This window comes from Aythya fuligula, chromosome 2, assembly GCF_009819795.1.
Source record: "Aythya fuligula isolate bAytFul2 chromosome 2, bAytFul2.pri, whole genome shotgun sequence".
NCBI classification, from domain to species: Eukaryota; Metazoa; Chordata; class Aves; order Anseriformes; family Anatidae; genus Aythya; species Aythya fuligula.
The window spans coordinates 21488610-21506166 of NC_045560.1; the positions used below are offsets into that span (position 1 = coordinate 21488610).

The window sequence follows — 17557 nt, forward strand, 5'->3', positions numbered from 1 at the left end:
TGCTAGGTAACTACATCTCAGATACACTGACAAGCTCAAAAGCCAGTCTTCTGAGAATTGCATGTAAATTAATAGCTGGTTTTGATTTGCTACTTAATACTTTGAGTTTTTCTGCTGACCTTTACTTTCAGTTAACTCACCTGCGTTACAGAACTGTAGCTCAAGATTATAATACTTCTTGCTAAAATGAAGCCACAGATTAATTAAAATTAAACATTAAGATTTACTTTAACTCATAAGCAGTCACAGCCAGATATAACAGATTTGATCTTTTTGGTTCCCTTCAAACACAGGAAAACCTATGATTCTATAATACTCTGATAACATGTTGTAACTGCCACGTTGTATAATTTAAATGTGGATAAGGATTTCTTTAATGCTTACTGTGGTTATTTCTATAAAAAATCCTAGACCAACCTAGACCCTGTCTCAGATAGAAAACAATCTAAAAAAAGACTTGGATTTGTCCTTCATTTTCATCTGGCTTAATGTTATTGGAATTTAACTGACTTCACTTTCATAAAACTTGTAGGAAGTACAACAGGTTGAAAAGGTTTTCTGACCACAATCACTTGTTCTGGATAATTTATTTCATAATATTAGTGATTTTTCTTACATATCGCCAGAGGAACTTTCTTTCACTTTCACTCTCAATGACGGCAAGGTCTCCAAAGTTCTTTTTGCAAAATTCACGACCTTTTTCCATAGGAACACTCTCTGTGCTGAAATAATAATGTTTGTCTTCATGTATAATCCATCCATCCTCAGTAGTTGTGTACTCTGTAAAATAAATACTAAGCTAACTATATTGCTCCTGAGGTACAAGATATTCTCATTAATAGAATTTTAAAAATGCATTTAAACAACACACACACAAAGAGTAAAAGCAATAACACTTACTGGGTGCAGGAGATTCTGTTGGTTCAGGCTTTACACTTGCTCCTGTAAGAAAAAAAATATTTATTAGTACTGCTGTAAGAGAAAGTGTTTACCATGACTGATGGGCAAGATTTTCTCTTGACATCGAATTTTAGTGTTAGCTATGGTTTTAACAAAATCTAGAGGGAACTAAGTTGCCCACATCTTTTTTTGGCCATTTATTTGGGCACGTATTTTTAAATACATATTCTTATTCCTTGAGGCTCTAAATATAAGATACTCCTAAAGCACAAGCTATTATGAACTACCTTGAAATTTGCCTGATTTGAGTAATTATATTTGGTATTTGATGGATGCTGAAAACCTTCTGTCCCAAAGCATTAACGCTATCAAGACTGCCCTGTATCTTCCCCTCCCTCCTTTCCCCAGGTCTTGTATACAAGGATTCTGGATTAAACCAGAGATAGCAGGAATGAAGCTGGGTTATCTTCTTCCATGGTGCCATTTCTCTGAGAAGAAAGAGCTTCTTAAAAAATTCCATAGAAAAAATCCTACTGGAAAAAGATATGCTCCCAAGAAATTAACTGGTTCTTTCTAGCAAGAAGATGTCATGCTAAAGAATTCCCCTAATTGTTTTGGTTATGGCACGGTAGAGATAGCATCATGGAGGTCATCAGCATCTAAGGAAAACAATTTCTAAAACAGGACATCTCTCACTTTATAGGTTTACCAATTTACTTTGTAGTGAAAAGAGTCTTATAGATATTGGCACTTAATAAAATATTCCCTGTCCAATAAATCCTTTTACCAACATAAAGCAGATCTGGTAGTTTGTTGTCCATAGCCCAATGAGGCATATTTATTTTGCACCCTGCCCTCACAGTATATGAATGTGGCAAAAAGCTTAACTAAGCATTTTCCAAAATACTCAAAGGTAGTTAGATGTGCTGTTTGTGGAACTCAGAATTTCCCTAAATTACAAATTTTGTCTTGTTTTCAGAAAATTAAAAGAATCCAAAATTTGATTTCAAGAAGACTTTGCAAGAAACCAACAAAGGAATATAAAACCCAGCCAAAGTAAAATAAAATATCCCCAAATCAGGCTGCATCTTGCAATTATAGATTCAATTATCTGACCAAAGCCAAGTACGTAAGCCAAGTAAAGGAAGGAGTTTTCACACATGAAAATTCAAGTATGTGAACTGATTTGGGAACCATTTTTTTCTAACTTGAAGCTCAACTCATGAAAAAAAGAATCCAAAATACCATTTGTTGGAGTAAGTATGAATTGAGACATAAGCATTAATATTCAAAGTAACATTTCCTATTTTTGAGGAATCACATTGTTCTTTCTGAAATCACAGAGAAAGATCTGTGAGAATTCCCAGCAGGGTGCCACAGGGACTCTATCTTCAGATGCATTGAAGACAGGTAAATCCTTGTGCCACTTTCATATTTCACCTTCCACAAGGAACCATTCTGAGAAACACGTTTTGAAAGTTTTTGTTTCTCAAAGTTATGGAAAAAAAAATATCAACCAAGAATCTTTTCTTATTATAATAATATGCATAAGGAAGCAATAATACCTTTTCTTATCTGGCAAATCCATCCATATAGATAATCACAGTGCCTGTCATTCCAAAGCATGCTGGAATCGCCACTGATCTCTGCACAAAGTTCAATTCCTTGATAATTATTGGGTTCTCCAAAGCCCCAGTTTTCATACCTCACCTATAAAAGAAAAGGTTTTGTGAGGATTCTGTTGTACAGCAAGATAACAAGAGAGAGGGGAAAGATACGGCATCAAACAGACACCTAAAATCTGTTCCTACTGTCAGTCTATGAGATAGAAGGAAACCAGAACTTCCCCTGCAAATGCTGACATTTCAAATTTGTTTTCAGATTTCAACTGGACCACAGCTTAGATAACTTGTTTCTTTTCACACTTGGAAGAATATTGAAATCTTTTTTCAGGATATAAATTCTGTAAAATTCATCTAACAACAATGATGATGCTACTTTTTGCTATTAAATTAATTACATATCCTATACAAGTAAAATAGTAGGACATTGCTGAGACACAACAAAAATGTTGGAATTTTACTCACAAAAATACTGATATTCTAATTTTCCTGCATGAATACCAATTTCATTTTTCTCTATGGTAAAATTCCATCAATACATTTTGACCAACCTTGAATGAGATGCAATCACATCTCTAGAATCACTTTTGTTTCTACAGTTTTCTACACTGGCATAAGAAATTGCCTTCAGCTCCATGGAATGAAGGTCATTTCAGATCAAGAGCTAATTAGCAAAGAAGAGAAATACTAATGATGAACTATTTTACTGAAGTATACATATATTGATAATAAACTATATTTACTCGATATTATAATTATATATATATATATATACACTTTTTTCCATCTACATGAATTTAACTTTCTCAATAATTTAATGCACATTTTCTTATAAAAAAAAAATCAGTACTTTTAGACAAAAAAATCAAGCCATGAAATTGTTATTCATAAGCTTTCCTAAAGAGATCATGACACAAGAGAGGATTATGATTAAACATAAAATTACACACAGACGTCTACAACACACACAGTTGAGAAACATGGGGAATGCAAAATAACACCTGTGAATAATTAAACCACTCACTGGAGATCCATCGCTCCAAACAAAGCCATCATCAGGATTCAAATAATATAAACCCATCCAGAAATGCTGGTGGTAATAACCATTGTTCCTAAACAAAAAGAAAAATAATAAATATCCAAATTATAAGAAGTTTAAACATAAAAACAAAGCTAATAAGAGCATTACAATATTTTTAAAATCTATCATCCACAACAGCTGATAAACTTCTGTAAAAATCCTTAAAACTCTTGGAAACAATAACGAGGGAAGACAACAATTAAAATACAACTATTTCTAGCTCTTAGCACTGTACATTAACTCAAATAAATTGAAACACTGGCCAAGACTTTATTCAGAAAGTGTCAAACCAATCCAACTGCTGAAAATCTGATAAGGTTGTTTATTACTTTTCTCTAATAGTCCAATGTCTACTGTTTCTCATTTTCTCTTTAAAGGCATTTACAGTATCCAAGCTGAAAAATACTTGCTGCAGTTGAACTGCATTAAAAAAAATAAAATAAAATAAAAATCATCTTAAACGAATTCTTGTAAGCAGACACACTTTACTGATTTATCAGAATTTATTGAGTCAATATATGGTAATGCAGCATCTGAGACTTCTTCCTTTCCAGAAGTACATAGCTGTGATTCTAGTATGGTTGCAATATTTTACAAGGCTGCCATGTTTCAGTCATGCTTTCTAGACACACTTGTCAGCACATGTATGTGCTCATTGAGCCCAGCCTCTTCAGGTCATATCACAAGTGTTATCTTTTTAACAGTTCTTGAACACATTCAGAAATCTTTCACCTATTTTTTATTTTATTATTATTATTATTATTATTATTTACAATTCAGGGACCTATAAACTTTATTTACATTCTGTCTATGGAAAAAAAAAAATGAATCTGAAGTTACCTGTGCTTCCTGATTTGTTCAGAAAATAATGAAACAAAACATTGACCAGATTTATATCATGACCGTTTCCCTATTTGTACATTTGCTTATGCTAAACCAACAGGCATCTGAGGTAATTTTATAATATTCACAAATCCACAGGAAATATTTTCATATCTGATCATAAATGTTGTCTCAGCGAGGTATCTCACAATAGCATTAGCTTCTGAGGTGACTGCCACTAGTCATACTACAACGGCTATTTCATCAGCTCTGCTTTTTTGCTGTATGTTTGATGCAGGTGCTGATAATAAATCAAGACTACCTTATACATGTACTAAAGTAAAAATGCAGACCTAAAATGAAATATTTCAGAAAGATCAAAAGGGTAATTGAAGCGGATGGATGACCATGCAACAGATACTCACGCAATAGAACGCCATATCACGTACTGTTCTTCTTTACCATTAATGGAGGCCAGATCTCCTCCTATACTTCGACAAAACTGTTGAGATTCAAGCCATGTTTTCTTTTGCTCTCCTTTTGAAAAAGGCTGAAGAGAGCATGTTTTGCAATCAGATATAGTAGACCATACAGATCACAAGAAAAAGAAACACCAGCAATACAAAAGTAATTCATTTACAATTAACTTGTTCTGTGGGGATTACAGAAACTTGGAATATAAGGTTAATGAGCATTCATCTGTGTGAAAAACAGGTTTCACATGAGTGTCTTTGAGGCAAGTTAGCAGACTGCATTGCTGACAGCAGTATCTGCTCCAAGACAACACACAGAGAAAGGTACTTTCAATCTTAACAGACAAGGGATGGGAAATTAAGCTCAGAAGATCAGACCTCAAGATCAGACTTCAGAGGAGTAAACAAAGCCATAAGCATTTTAATAAAAGGGAACAAGACCTCCACATACAATCCATAAATATGCTTATGAAACAGCAAGTCTTCTGTAAAACATTTTTTATTGCATATAAGCACAGCAAATAGAAACTACCTTAACTCAGAACTAAGCAACATACTTACTTTGAAACAGAAGTTGATACGATTGTTTGAGTCCCAGCCTTCTGGACACCTGGGAACAGGAGTAGTTGTAGGAACAGGTGGTGGTGTCACTCCCTCTGCCCACACTTTACATAAGAATTTTGCCTTTTCTTCACATTTTATCACATCCCATAATCCACCTGCAATTCCAGTTCTCATGGCAACACAGCCTGGCTTTCTTCCTGTTTATAAACAGGAATGCATAAAAGCAGCATTTCAGGGGTCATTGCAAACTTAGAAAACTTCATATTCTGTGATGATGGAAATTAAGTCTTTGTCTGTACAGAGATAAAAATGCTTTAAATTCATGAAAACAACAATTAAAAAAAAAAGTAAATAAAATAAAAATCTGTTTTTCACCCATATGTGAGATATGGAATCATATCTCACATCAAATCACATCAGCCTCCAAGCAACATTATAACCTGCAATTCTACTAATTCTCCCCAATACTACTAATTCTCCTCTAAAACTGAAGATATATTTAGAGTTATTTTCTCAGATTTGTCTCATTTGACAATGATTTTCAAAAATAAGCTGGCTATGTGCAGACCTACTGTTGGCTTCACAGTCCGTGTATCCTTAGCACTCCACCTGACACATTTAAATCAGCATTTAAGGCACTGCAATTACTGAGGATCAGAGGATCTCCTGAAAGCCAAATACAACACACCAGAATCTTGAATGCTAGACACCGTCCTCTTTCTGATGTAACCATGTCAGAGACAAAAAGGCTTCCCATTCACAGAATCACAGAATCACAGAACTGTAGGGGTTGGAATGGACCTCAAAAGATCATTGGGTCCAACCCCCTTGCCAAAGCAGGTTCCTCAGAGCAGGCTACCCAGGTAGGTGTCCAGACAAGCCTTGAATATCTCCAGAGAAGGAGACCCCACAACCTCCCTAGGCAGCCTGTTCCAATGCTCCGTCACCCTCACCATGAAGAAGTTCTTTCGCATGTCAGTGCACAACTTCCTGTGCTCTAACTTGCAGCCATTGCCCCTTGTCCTATCCCCACAAACCACTGAGAAGAGGTTGGCTACATCCCTCTGTCCCCCACCCCTTAGATATTTATATACATTGAGGAGATCCCCAATTGATTCCCATTTTTTCATTAGAACAGGAAAAAATAGCAAGGTTTTCATCAACACAGCATAGTAAATAAGGAAATAATACTCATCTAGAAAAGATATTAACTAAAAAGAATAAACACAAACCTTCCTCTTTTCCTTTCCCACAATGCCATTTTCTCTAAGACCAGACACTTTATGTATGCAGTGAGCAAGTATACTAAGAGATATGCTGCACAGGCAGGGCTTGCAAGCAAGGCACAGTGTGTCTGCAGAGATTAATCTTCTAGAGTAGGACATGCAGAATGAAAGTAAACCTGAACTTGTCCTCACTTTAAAGTTTTTTCTGAGCTCACATTAAAAACTCACTTGAGCACCATGCAGAACGTTAGCAACAGCATTGCATGCTTGACAGAGCAGCCAGGTATATTTGAAAGCAATCGCTCATTATACCATCAAGCAGGGGCTATGGATTGAAATTTAAAAAAAAAAAAAAACAAGTGGCAAGCTATGTTTTCTGAGCACTGCACTCATTAAATAGCATAGAGTCATAGCTACCAGGCATTTCAGAATTCCAGTGTGTAAATAAGACAGCTTCGCCATTAGTCCACTTGAAAGTTCCCTTTTCTTCAACATCCGAAAGTCCAATCCAAAAGTATCTTTCTGTCCTCAGCCCAACCAGGCTAGTCAGATAGGCTTGTTCATATCTGTTCAAAAGAACACAACTGTTAAATTAATACCATTAAAATATTTTTTAAAGTATGTTAATAGTTTCTTATTTTCTCAGAATTACCTTCGTACCTTCTTGAATGAATGTTTTAGATGGATTTACCTGAACAAACTAAATAAAACAGTCATAATATTTATTTTGTAAGTTTGAATAACAGAATATTCTGTCTTCTCTTCTGATACTCAATAAAGAAAGTGATTTAAGGGTGGACTGACTTCAAATTGGAGAGGATATGGGAAGGAAGAAACTTTACAGGACTTTACTTGAATATTACTATATTACTGTGAGTTTCTGGTACCATTGAATTTAATGAATTCTTGCTACAGACAAAACCAAAACCAGACAAGAAGTCTCAGCACTACTAGGGAAATACAACAAAATGAAGGCCAGAGTAGTAAGATACTAAACTATTAAACTAAGAAAAAACCTAAATTAGATGCAGTGATCATACCTGAAAAGTTATGTTGGAAACAAACCTATGAAGAGGCAAAATCTACCATAGTTTATTACAGTGTTTAAACAATCAGTTTTTGCAAATTCAGAGCAAATTTTAAAAAGGCTTTCCCATAACAACGTATAGCCACATTATCATTAAACAATTACAACATTATCGTTAAACAATTTAAACACAGCTGCACTGCTACCTACATTTAGAGAGTTACAATCCACAACAGATTTTTCAGGCTAGAACACGCCTATTTAAATTACAATGAAGCAAGTAAGACAAAGTGCAAAGCACTGAGTCAACTGCAGGTGCAGTGAGCTTCGTTTCTTAACCCCATCTCATTTTCACAATATGCCATATCTGATAATGTGTATCAGCTGCTCAGAAATTTAGCACACTCTGAACCCTGATGGAATTGTGATGGATTTTCAGGCACCAAGCCCTTCTATCCTCATTTGGATTCTCATTTTAACTTTGAAAAAGTAGCTCAGTTCTGAGAAGAGCAGATAGGTGAAACTGATGTTCTCTTGCTCATTTAAACTAACTTTTGAGAATTCAGAATCATTCTGTGTACTACACTTAAGTAAATCCATGCTCAAACCACTGCAATTAAAGAAAGAAAATATAATTCTATTATATTATAATAATTCTAACCATCTGTAGCAATGATTTTACAGCCATTGCCTATTTTTACTATAAACTGAATTCCTAGATTTGAATGCATATGCAAAAACCTTTAGAAATTCTCTATCTTCAGATAGCTGTCCTCTCAAGCAAGATTTTCATCCAATTAAAATCTTTATTTTGATATTCTGATAATGTTAGATGTTAAATCCTCAGGGGGACCCTCGTGCAAGCCGTTTTCACATACCTGTCTTCAACACTTGCTAAAAAAGCCTTATGCCTTTCACAGGTTTGATTTGCTTGAGAAAATGACACAAATGTATTTCCAATGAAGTAACAATAAAAGCCATGTCTTTTCCAGCCCTGTGAAAATAAACATGAAGTGATCACATATGTTATAACTTTTCTAAACTGCTTATCAAAAATAAATGAAAAATGTAAAAAATATGGGGAAAAAGTGATGTATGACACTGTCAGCTAACCATTGGACAAAGGAACAATTGAACTGGATAAGGCAGGCTGGAAATAGCCAAAAACAGTTTTTAAAGTTCTGATTCATAAAATAATTTTTGGTATATAATGAATTAATAAATCAGTGCTTTTCACTTCTATAAAAGCATGAGAGGCTTTGTTGTAGGCCTTCAGTGTTCACTATTGGACTGTCTGGCACATGAGCATGCAATCATGAAAACGCTCATGAGAAGTAAATTTCAGCTTGGCTTTTCAGAAAGAGAATGGCACCTCAAACACATTTGGTTATTATTAACTACCTTTAACACTCTTTTCTAAAGTTTTGTCATTCAAATGTCATTAGCTCAGGAATATGCTTATGGAGGAATAGTTTGCCGTGACCCAGCTACAATTCACACAAATTTTCCCAGATGGTCTTAAATTTTTCAACAAGGAGACTTCTTTTTCTACCAGTATGCACTTAGTTCTCTAGACAAGGACAGCACACATAAGCATTAGGATCACTTTATCTTCTCCCAGGGCCTCTTGCACAAATACAGGGAATTCATATCAAAGAATTCTCTGTGGCTGTGTAGAACAGACTTTGGGGAAAAGGACATAACATGTTACGGTCAGTTTTTTGGAACCACTTGTGTCAACAGAACGTTTCCAAATCAGCGGTAGATCCACGAGCAGTTCAGAAAGAGCATAGTGGATCTATTTTGCTTAGGCACTGGTAACAAATTCTTCAAAGTAAGGAGCACTGCCAGAACAGCATGAAGACAAGCACACCCTTACTGTTGTGAATAATATTGAAGAAAATTTTAGGTAGAGCTAAAGAGCAACTGCTGGTGCAAGCAAATTTCTTATGAAGGCCTGAATGCCAATCACTGAAAAATAGTCTACTGCATGAACAACACGTTTGAATTTTGCTTGAAGCACTGGAAATCTAGAGGGAACATCAAGAGTTAAATGACAGTCAGAGCCTAGACTTATTAATCACCTCACCCATCTGTCATAGAAATGAGAAAGCCAACTATTCTAAGGTGACAAAACAGAACTCATTTTTTTGTCTGTCTGTCCTTGCAGAGCCATCCACGTGCTATTTTCTCCTCTTAGTCATCCCTAGCAGCCTGCTCGGCTCTGACAACTTTTCCTTTACTTACTCTCTGGCAGCCCGTGTCAATAGTTTCCTCTTCTGTTGGAGCTTCTGACATGGGTTTCCTTTTACATATGTAGCCAATTTTCTTTTCACAAGAATGGTCTGCCCAAAATCCATCCTGAACATTAGAACACAACAATACAGTCAAGTTGGATTTAGTTTTCAAATTATGTGCTCTATGCTTTTAAGTATTTAACAACTTTTTGCTACCTTTAAAGGAAGTAAAACCTACATGTAAATTCAGTAGTAGCCATTCATTCCAACCTCCATTCTTCTACTGAGGCTGATTCGCCACTGACTTACACTTTCCTTCATTATTAACCCTGCTGAAAGGTGAATGCTTTGAGGTGACAATACACTATCTTTACAAAGACTACTAATTTAATAACCATGTAGGAGGAAAGGGAGATCACAGAATCATAGAATGGTTTGGGTTGGAAAAGATCACCCAGTTCCAACCCCCTGCCATGGGCAGGGACACCTCCCACCAGACCAGGTTGCCCAAAGCCCCATCCAGCCTGGCCTTGAACACCTCCAGGGATGGGGCATCCACAGCTTCTCTGAGCAACCTGTGCCAGGGCCTCACCACCCTCTGAGTGAAGAAATATTTCCTTATATCTAATCTAAAACTACCCTCTTTTAGTTGAAAACCATTACCCTTTGTCCTGTCACTACACTCCCTGACAAAGAGTCCCTCTCCTGCTTTCCGGTAGGCACCCTCTAGGTACTGGAAGGAAGATGTTATTGTGTCATTGCAGAAATGCAGTTACATAACAGATGTTATTGTGTCATTGCAGAAATGCAGTTACAACAGAAAACAGAAGACTTCATTGCAAAAACTCCTTAGAAGATGCAAAAAATTCCTTGTAAAGTTAGTATTAAGATTGTTACTCCCCATATTACAGATTCTCAGAAGAAACAATGGCATTCAATGGAAACTATACTGAAAGAATGGAACTTCATATGACCCTATAATTCTGTAAGTTGGACAAAGCATCTACATACTTGTCTAACACTGTCATAACCACTGCCCAGGAAACACAGGAAGTGAAGTACAAAAATCCTTGTGCCCTTAAGAATCTGTTTAGTCAGCTACTGTGTAAACCATGGCCTGGTTGTCGTGGAAGAAATACGCATTTACACCCTTGGCACCAGAGCGTGACGACTACTGCAACAGAGAAGAATTTTAGAAAGATTATAACTTCACCCCAGCTTCTAACCACTGCAAAACTTTTCACGAAAATGCCTAACAAATCCTAACCTTCCAGACACATCTAGCTGCATGTTAAGTTCCTTCTCCCTGCTGAATTCTTAATGCAGCAATGCAACTGTAAATCTCAACTTTGGCCCAGAGAGAACAACCCCAATAAATACATATAGCTCTTCTCAATTTGGGGAGATTTGTATGTTGTAGCCTATGCAGGCCTTCCTCTTTCATGGATATTAATTACTGTGGTTTTGCTCTCCCAAGGTTCTTATTCCAGTTCTCTTCTTCATTCCTTCCTGGAACTGGTGATGTAGTCTCTTCTTCACCTTCTGCAAGTGCTCCACCTGCTAACTCCTCCATGCCCCTCACAGCCAGAAGTGTCACAGGGCTGGCTCCCTCTGCACTCAGTCTCACCTTCTGAACCGGTGTGTCTGTGCACCAGAACGATGCAGACACCTGAATCAGCTACATGCATGCACACCGCTGTTGCTCTTGATGGCACTAAACCTCTTGTGAAAAAAAAAAAAAAAAATCCTAATTTCCCTAAATTAATTAAGTCTCGTTTTTTGAGTCCACTAGTCCATGTTGCTACGCTCACACCTTTGGATTCACTTTCCTTCCAATTTTCTTCCATCTAGAGTATCTCTCCTGGTTTCAAATGGGAGAAGGTTAGTTTTCTTCATAATGCTGGTAGGGTGCCATGTTTTGGAGTTAGTAGGAAAATAATCTTGATAACACGCTAATATTTTAGTAGTTGTTGAACAGTGCTTATACTAAATCAAGGACTTTTCAGCTTCTCATACCGCCCTTCTTTGCAAGAAGGCTGGGGTTGCATCAGTCAGCTGGTGGTACGCAATTGCATTGTGCATCACTTGCTTTGTGTATTCTTTTATTTTTGTTCTCTCCCACCTTTCTCTTTCTTATTAAACTTCCTTTCTCTAAACCCATGAGTTTTACCTCTTTCCTCCGATTCTCTTCCCCATCCCATTATGTGAGAGGGGAGTGAGCAAATGGCTGTGGGGTAATTTGCTGCTTGCCAGGATAAACCACAACACTCTCTCAAACAGCTTCTCATTTTGAGGTAATAAACACTGAAGTCTTTCCAGATTTTTTGGATATTTGCCATTAAATATATTTATGTCATTAGTGTACTTCCCAGGAAGTATACTGAAGAGTTGAAAAATAAAAAGACTTTTTCCCCCAGTGTCAATGAAAAATACAAAAATATACAAATACAAAACAAGCTATATTTGTGTATTTGTTCCTTAGGTATGATAGAATATTCTAAGACTTGATATTTTGAGAAATATGGGAACTACAAGCAAGAACTATAGTTTGTTTTCTTTAATTTTGCTACTGAGCATGGGCTTGCCGACACAGAGGTAAGCTCTGTATAGTTTTCAGGCCAGTTGGGAAAAAAAGTGTAGCTATTCTCTTTTTGAAGTGCACTCACCAAAAGTACAGCCCTCAAGTGTTAATTTTGCTAAATAAGAAGATGCCTTTGATATGGGTAAATTCTCTTTTTTTCTGCTGGTAAAATAAGTAAACCCTCAAGGAGGTGCTAAGTTCAATATTTTTAATTATTGCTAAGAGGAAAAATATTGTTTTGCAACATCGCACTGATTGACTTTTATACCAGATGATTATCTCAGTTCCTACAGTACACCTCGATACTGATCGTTGCTATATTCCTAAAGGAAGTCTTTTTAAATACAGCCTTGTAACTGTAGGCACATAGTCACTGAGGAAAGGCCTCCTCTAACGTCATTGCTAAACACTTTCCTCACAGCTTTTCACATGCAGTGCAGACACAAGCACAATATGTAATCCATCTAGATCCCAGACCCAGGTTTTATTACTTTGCATAGAAAAAGAAAACAAAGGCTTCTCTTCTAAAGATAGCATTTTTCTTTAGCATCAAATAGTGATTGCTAAGGCATTTTCTTAAAGTAGCTATATACAACATATGCAGTTAAAGCATAAAAAAAGAAAAAAATCAAATGCATCTAAAACATCTTTGTAGATTCCTGAAGAGAAGAATTTATATGTTCACGTGCTTCACGATGTAATTACAAGTTTCTTCCAAAACTCACATGCAAATACTGAAATCTCAGGACCTTGCAGGTCATTTACCTTGAAATAAAGCCACCACTTGCTTCTGAAAGAAGCAACAATGGAAAACTTTTAGCAACCTTGAACAGGGAACTTTCATCTAAAAAGTAACACCTAAAAGAGTCTAAAATGGGCTGCTTCAAACAGCAACACCCCCCACTCTTGTATTCTTGCATAGAAAAAGTCCCAAAAGATAGATTAAATAAGATAATTAGGTCAATAGCTAAACATGACTTTACCTTTCCCTTCATAACAACACAGTCCTCTTGTCTGTTGTTTGCATGCGTGGGCTCTCCACGAAGCCACCTGGTGTACGTCACAGGTGTCCCATCACTCCATTCAAAATACATCTGAACCTTGAAGTCATTCAGCCCAATCCACAGCTCATCATCTGGCTCTAAAACAAGATTAACAAGATTGATAACAATCCTTTTATATGATGGGAAATTTTGTCTTCATGGAACAGCAAAGAATTTATTCTTAGAAGGGTAAAAGGTAGTCACAGGATATTAAGTCTCCCTGTTTCATAAAGACAGCACACCATTCCTCACATACCTGCTCTAGTCATCAGGAAGGACCACTCACTCTAGTGGAAATGCAATAAAATTTGTTTAGCCTTGTACAAAACAGCACACTTACTCTCTGTGTTGAATTATGTTGTAGCACAATTTGGTTTGTTCTCATTTCCGGCTCAAAACCCTTGTATAACATAAACAACAAGATTTGACAATATGTAAAGAAAATTCTACCTTCTGTTTTCCTCTTACCTTTAGTACAGCAAAGAAAGTAGAAGTGCCATCTTTTCTAATGCTTACACACCCAGTGCTGTCTTTTAGAGTTGACAGTCAGAGCACTTGCAAGTCTTTCCATTATGCATTCCTGATTTTGTTTCATTTCAGACCATAATGAAATACATCTAGTTGTTGGACTTTTTTTAGTTCACAATGGGGTAAACTGATGGTTTTTAGTTGGAAGTGCAGGAATAATCAGTTATCTTATTTTACAGCAGATGTATCTTAGAGATTTATTTGTTGGTGCTTAAAATTCTGTACTCTACCATATTGCTACTATAAAGTTCATTATCTAATTTTCTTTTGAAAAAAAAAATAAAAATCTATTTGAATATGGAAAAAAAATTGGCATTTAGAATGTGAACTCAATCATCATCAAAGGGAATTCCTTTGTAGTACTGATTTTATGACTTTGTTAAGTGCATTTATTATGAGAAGCATAAAAGAGATTTAATTCCATTATTAGCAGCATGATAGAACTGTACTTTGAAGGAAATGTACCTTTGTGGAGAGAAAAAATTATAGACTGATGGATATCTGAATATGACTGTAGTAAAAGGCCTGCTTTCCTTCTGGTATGTCCCTGTTGTTGAGGCCTGCTATAGAATTCATATAACCTGTCATCAAGCCTAGACTAAAGGCAGTATAGATGTCTCCTTTGCTCCACAGCACTATGAATCAGATCACACTGACCAGCTACACAGAGTCCTTCCCTTGGCTAGCATTCATTCTGTGCAAAATTTGTACAACACTCTCCTGTTCACAGTTTGTTCCCACATTTCTTTCTGAAGAAGAAGTCTTCCTCTATCATCTTCTGTCCAGACTGACCACAGTCAAGTTGACAATGGAATCACCCATGAAAATTAAAAATGGGATTGTGAGTCCCCCCATAAAGATATCTGCTGCTCGAGTGGTCTCTGAATGGAAGCTGGAGCTGTTTCTATTCTGTTACTGCTGTCACTAGCAACAGAAGTCTGTAAAGCACTGTTAAAAGTCATCTCTCTTAAGGCAATCCTTTTCTGATAATACTTTTTGGGTGGAGGTTTAATAGACACCCCCACAACTTAAAACTCTCCTGTGACATTTCTCCCATCTGCTAGATACAGGAACACAGAGGCTTCCGATTTTGACAAATCAAGTTCCTGCAAAAATCACCCTCCCAGTTTGTCAATTTTATGGAGTCACCTCTTTTCTGTTTCCCTCCATTTTCCTTCCTGTCTTTATTATACCTGAATATGATCAGCCCTCGTAGTTCATCCATACTGTCCTTTCCATCTCTCCCCCAGTACCAAGGGCTCAGACTTACAGGACACCAGCTCCATCTTCAACAGTCACCTTTACCCCTTCTTCCAGACTGCACTTCATGTTCAGAAGTCCACCAACAACACACTTCAGTACCATCCTTTAAACTCTCCTCTGATACCAAAACTGAAGGTTCTTCTTATTTCACTGCCCATCATGTTCATTAATGTCTTGTTCCCTCTTTAGTTGCTGTCTTCCATGCTCTCTAATTTTTTTTTGTTTATTTGTTTAAAAAAAAATCTAACTGTGTTTATTTGGCACCCAGCACAACAGAACTGGGTGGCAAGAGCTCCTACTGTGGTGGACTCCTACCATGGTAATAGCAACAAAAAACAGCAATCCATAACAAAATGTTTACATCTAAGTCAGCTAAATAAGCCATGTAAATCAGAAATCACCACGAATTATTGAAGCCTCTTCCTACCTAACTTTTTCTCCTCTGAAGAAGAAATGCTGTCAGAGTCTTGCGATCTTCTTTAAAACCAGGTGACTAAATACCAAGATTTTTTTTCCACAACAACAGTATAACTGAGTTATTTCCCCCTCTCTCAGATATGCATTGGGCCACGTTTGTGCAATATCAGATGTTGCACTTCTGTGTAAACATATACAATGCACTTCTCTTTTATTCTTCATGTTCCTCTCTAAAGTTCTCCTTTGGAGGTGATGCCAAGAAAAACTGAAGAAGTTTGGCATCAATACTTATCTCATTGTACCCCTTACTGCTTGGTTTCATCATGGGACTGTGCTTGGTGCAAAGATGGACTTTTTTCTATTTGCACAGCACTTTCGTAGCAGAGTTTGATGCAGACAGGATTTTCTATGCACTGAAATACAGAGTGTTCTCATCTCAGTGGTGAGCAATGGCAATCTGATGTTGTTACAACTGCCTTAAAAGGCTTCTTCAGTAGTTCCAGTTTTCCCCCTCTGAAAAAAATACTTTCAAAATAGTCTGTTGCAGTGAGTGTGCCATATGTGAGAGGCCTGGTTTCCTTCAGGACTATATGCCTTTCAGAAACATTCATTTTTACAAAACCAGTGCAGTGCAGTCAGTCTTGGAAAAGCCTTTGGAAAAGGCATTAATCTATCTGTGAAATGATCAACTTCCAAGGCATATGGTGAAAATATATCTAATTTCCTTTAGAGCCTAACTTCTTTCAAATGTCTAATGCCTCATCAAGAAGTCCCACCTTTCCTAATTGCCTCATTTGAAAGAATAAAAGTTCCATGCAAAAAAGTGGTTGGGACCCAATGTAATTCATCCCAGGGGCCTCAGAGAGCTGGCTGATGTCATCACAAAACCTTTCTCAATTATTTTTCAGCAGTTTTGGGAATCTGGAGAGGTCCCTGTTGACTAGCTGGCAAATGTTGTTCCAATTTTCAAGAAGGGCAAGAAAGAAGACCCTGGTAATTACAAGCCTATTGGTCTGGCTTCATTACCTGGTAAAATTACGGAGAAAATTATTCAGGGATTTATTGAAAAATATCTGAAGGACAACGCAGTCATAGGTCACAGACAACACAGACTCATGAGGAGAAGGTCCTGCTCAACAAACTTCCTTTTATGACAAGGTCACCCATGCAGTTGACCAAGGGAAGCCAGCTGATGCAATGTTTTTGGATTTCAGTAAAGCTTTCAATACTGTTTCTCATGGTATCCTTCTGGACAAAAGGTCTAGCATACAGCTAGACAAATACATAATATGATGAGTGAACAACTGGCTGACAGATTAGGCTCAAAGAGTTATAGGTAATGGGACTACATCAGGCTGGCAGCTAATCACTAGTGGGATTCCCCAGGGCTCCATTTCAGGGCCAATTCTCTTCAATGTTTTCTTAAATGGTTTGTATGCAGGACTTGAAGATAGACTAAGTAAATCTGCAGATGACACTGAATTGGAAGGAGCTGTTGATTGTTACAAGAGTGGAGAGGCCTTGCAGAGAGCTCTTGACAAATTAAAGGCCTTGGCAATCACCAGCTACATGAAGTTTAACAAGATTCTGCTGGATTCTGCACCTCGGAAGATGCAACCCTGACTGTATATACAGACTGGGAGACAAGAGGCTGGAGAGCAGCCCTGCAGAAATGGATCTGGGAGTTTTGGCCAATAACACGCTTAACATATGTCAGTGGTGTGCCGCCTGGCAGCCAGGAGGGCCAAGGGTACCCCAGGGTGTATCAGGCAC

At 37.0% G+C, this 17557-nt stretch overlaps 1 protein-coding gene across 1 annotated transcript in view; it reads right to left on the reverse strand.

Moving 5' to 3' along the window:
• LOC116485492 (macrophage mannose receptor 1-like) overlaps positions 1 to 17557 on the reverse strand; it is a 61423-nt gene that overhangs the window by 21393 nt on the left and 22473 nt on the right. Inside the window, exons 8-17 of the mRNA XM_032180890.1 lie at positions 13517 to 13674; positions 9963 to 10076; positions 8594 to 8709; positions 7106 to 7254; positions 5460 to 5659; positions 4851 to 4975; positions 3547 to 3634; positions 2466 to 2610; positions 901 to 942; positions 617 to 780 (exon numbers count right to left, since the gene is read on the reverse strand). Of these exons, the coding sequence (XP_032036781.1) occupies positions 617 to 780; positions 901 to 942; positions 2466 to 2610; positions 3547 to 3634; positions 4851 to 4975; positions 5460 to 5659; positions 7106 to 7254; positions 8594 to 8709; positions 9963 to 10076; positions 13517 to 13674 (1301 nt within the window). The remainder of the gene's footprint in view (positions 1 to 616; positions 781 to 900; positions 943 to 2465; positions 2611 to 3546; positions 3635 to 4850; positions 4976 to 5459; positions 5660 to 7105; positions 7255 to 8593; positions 8710 to 9962; positions 10077 to 13516; positions 13675 to 17557) is intronic.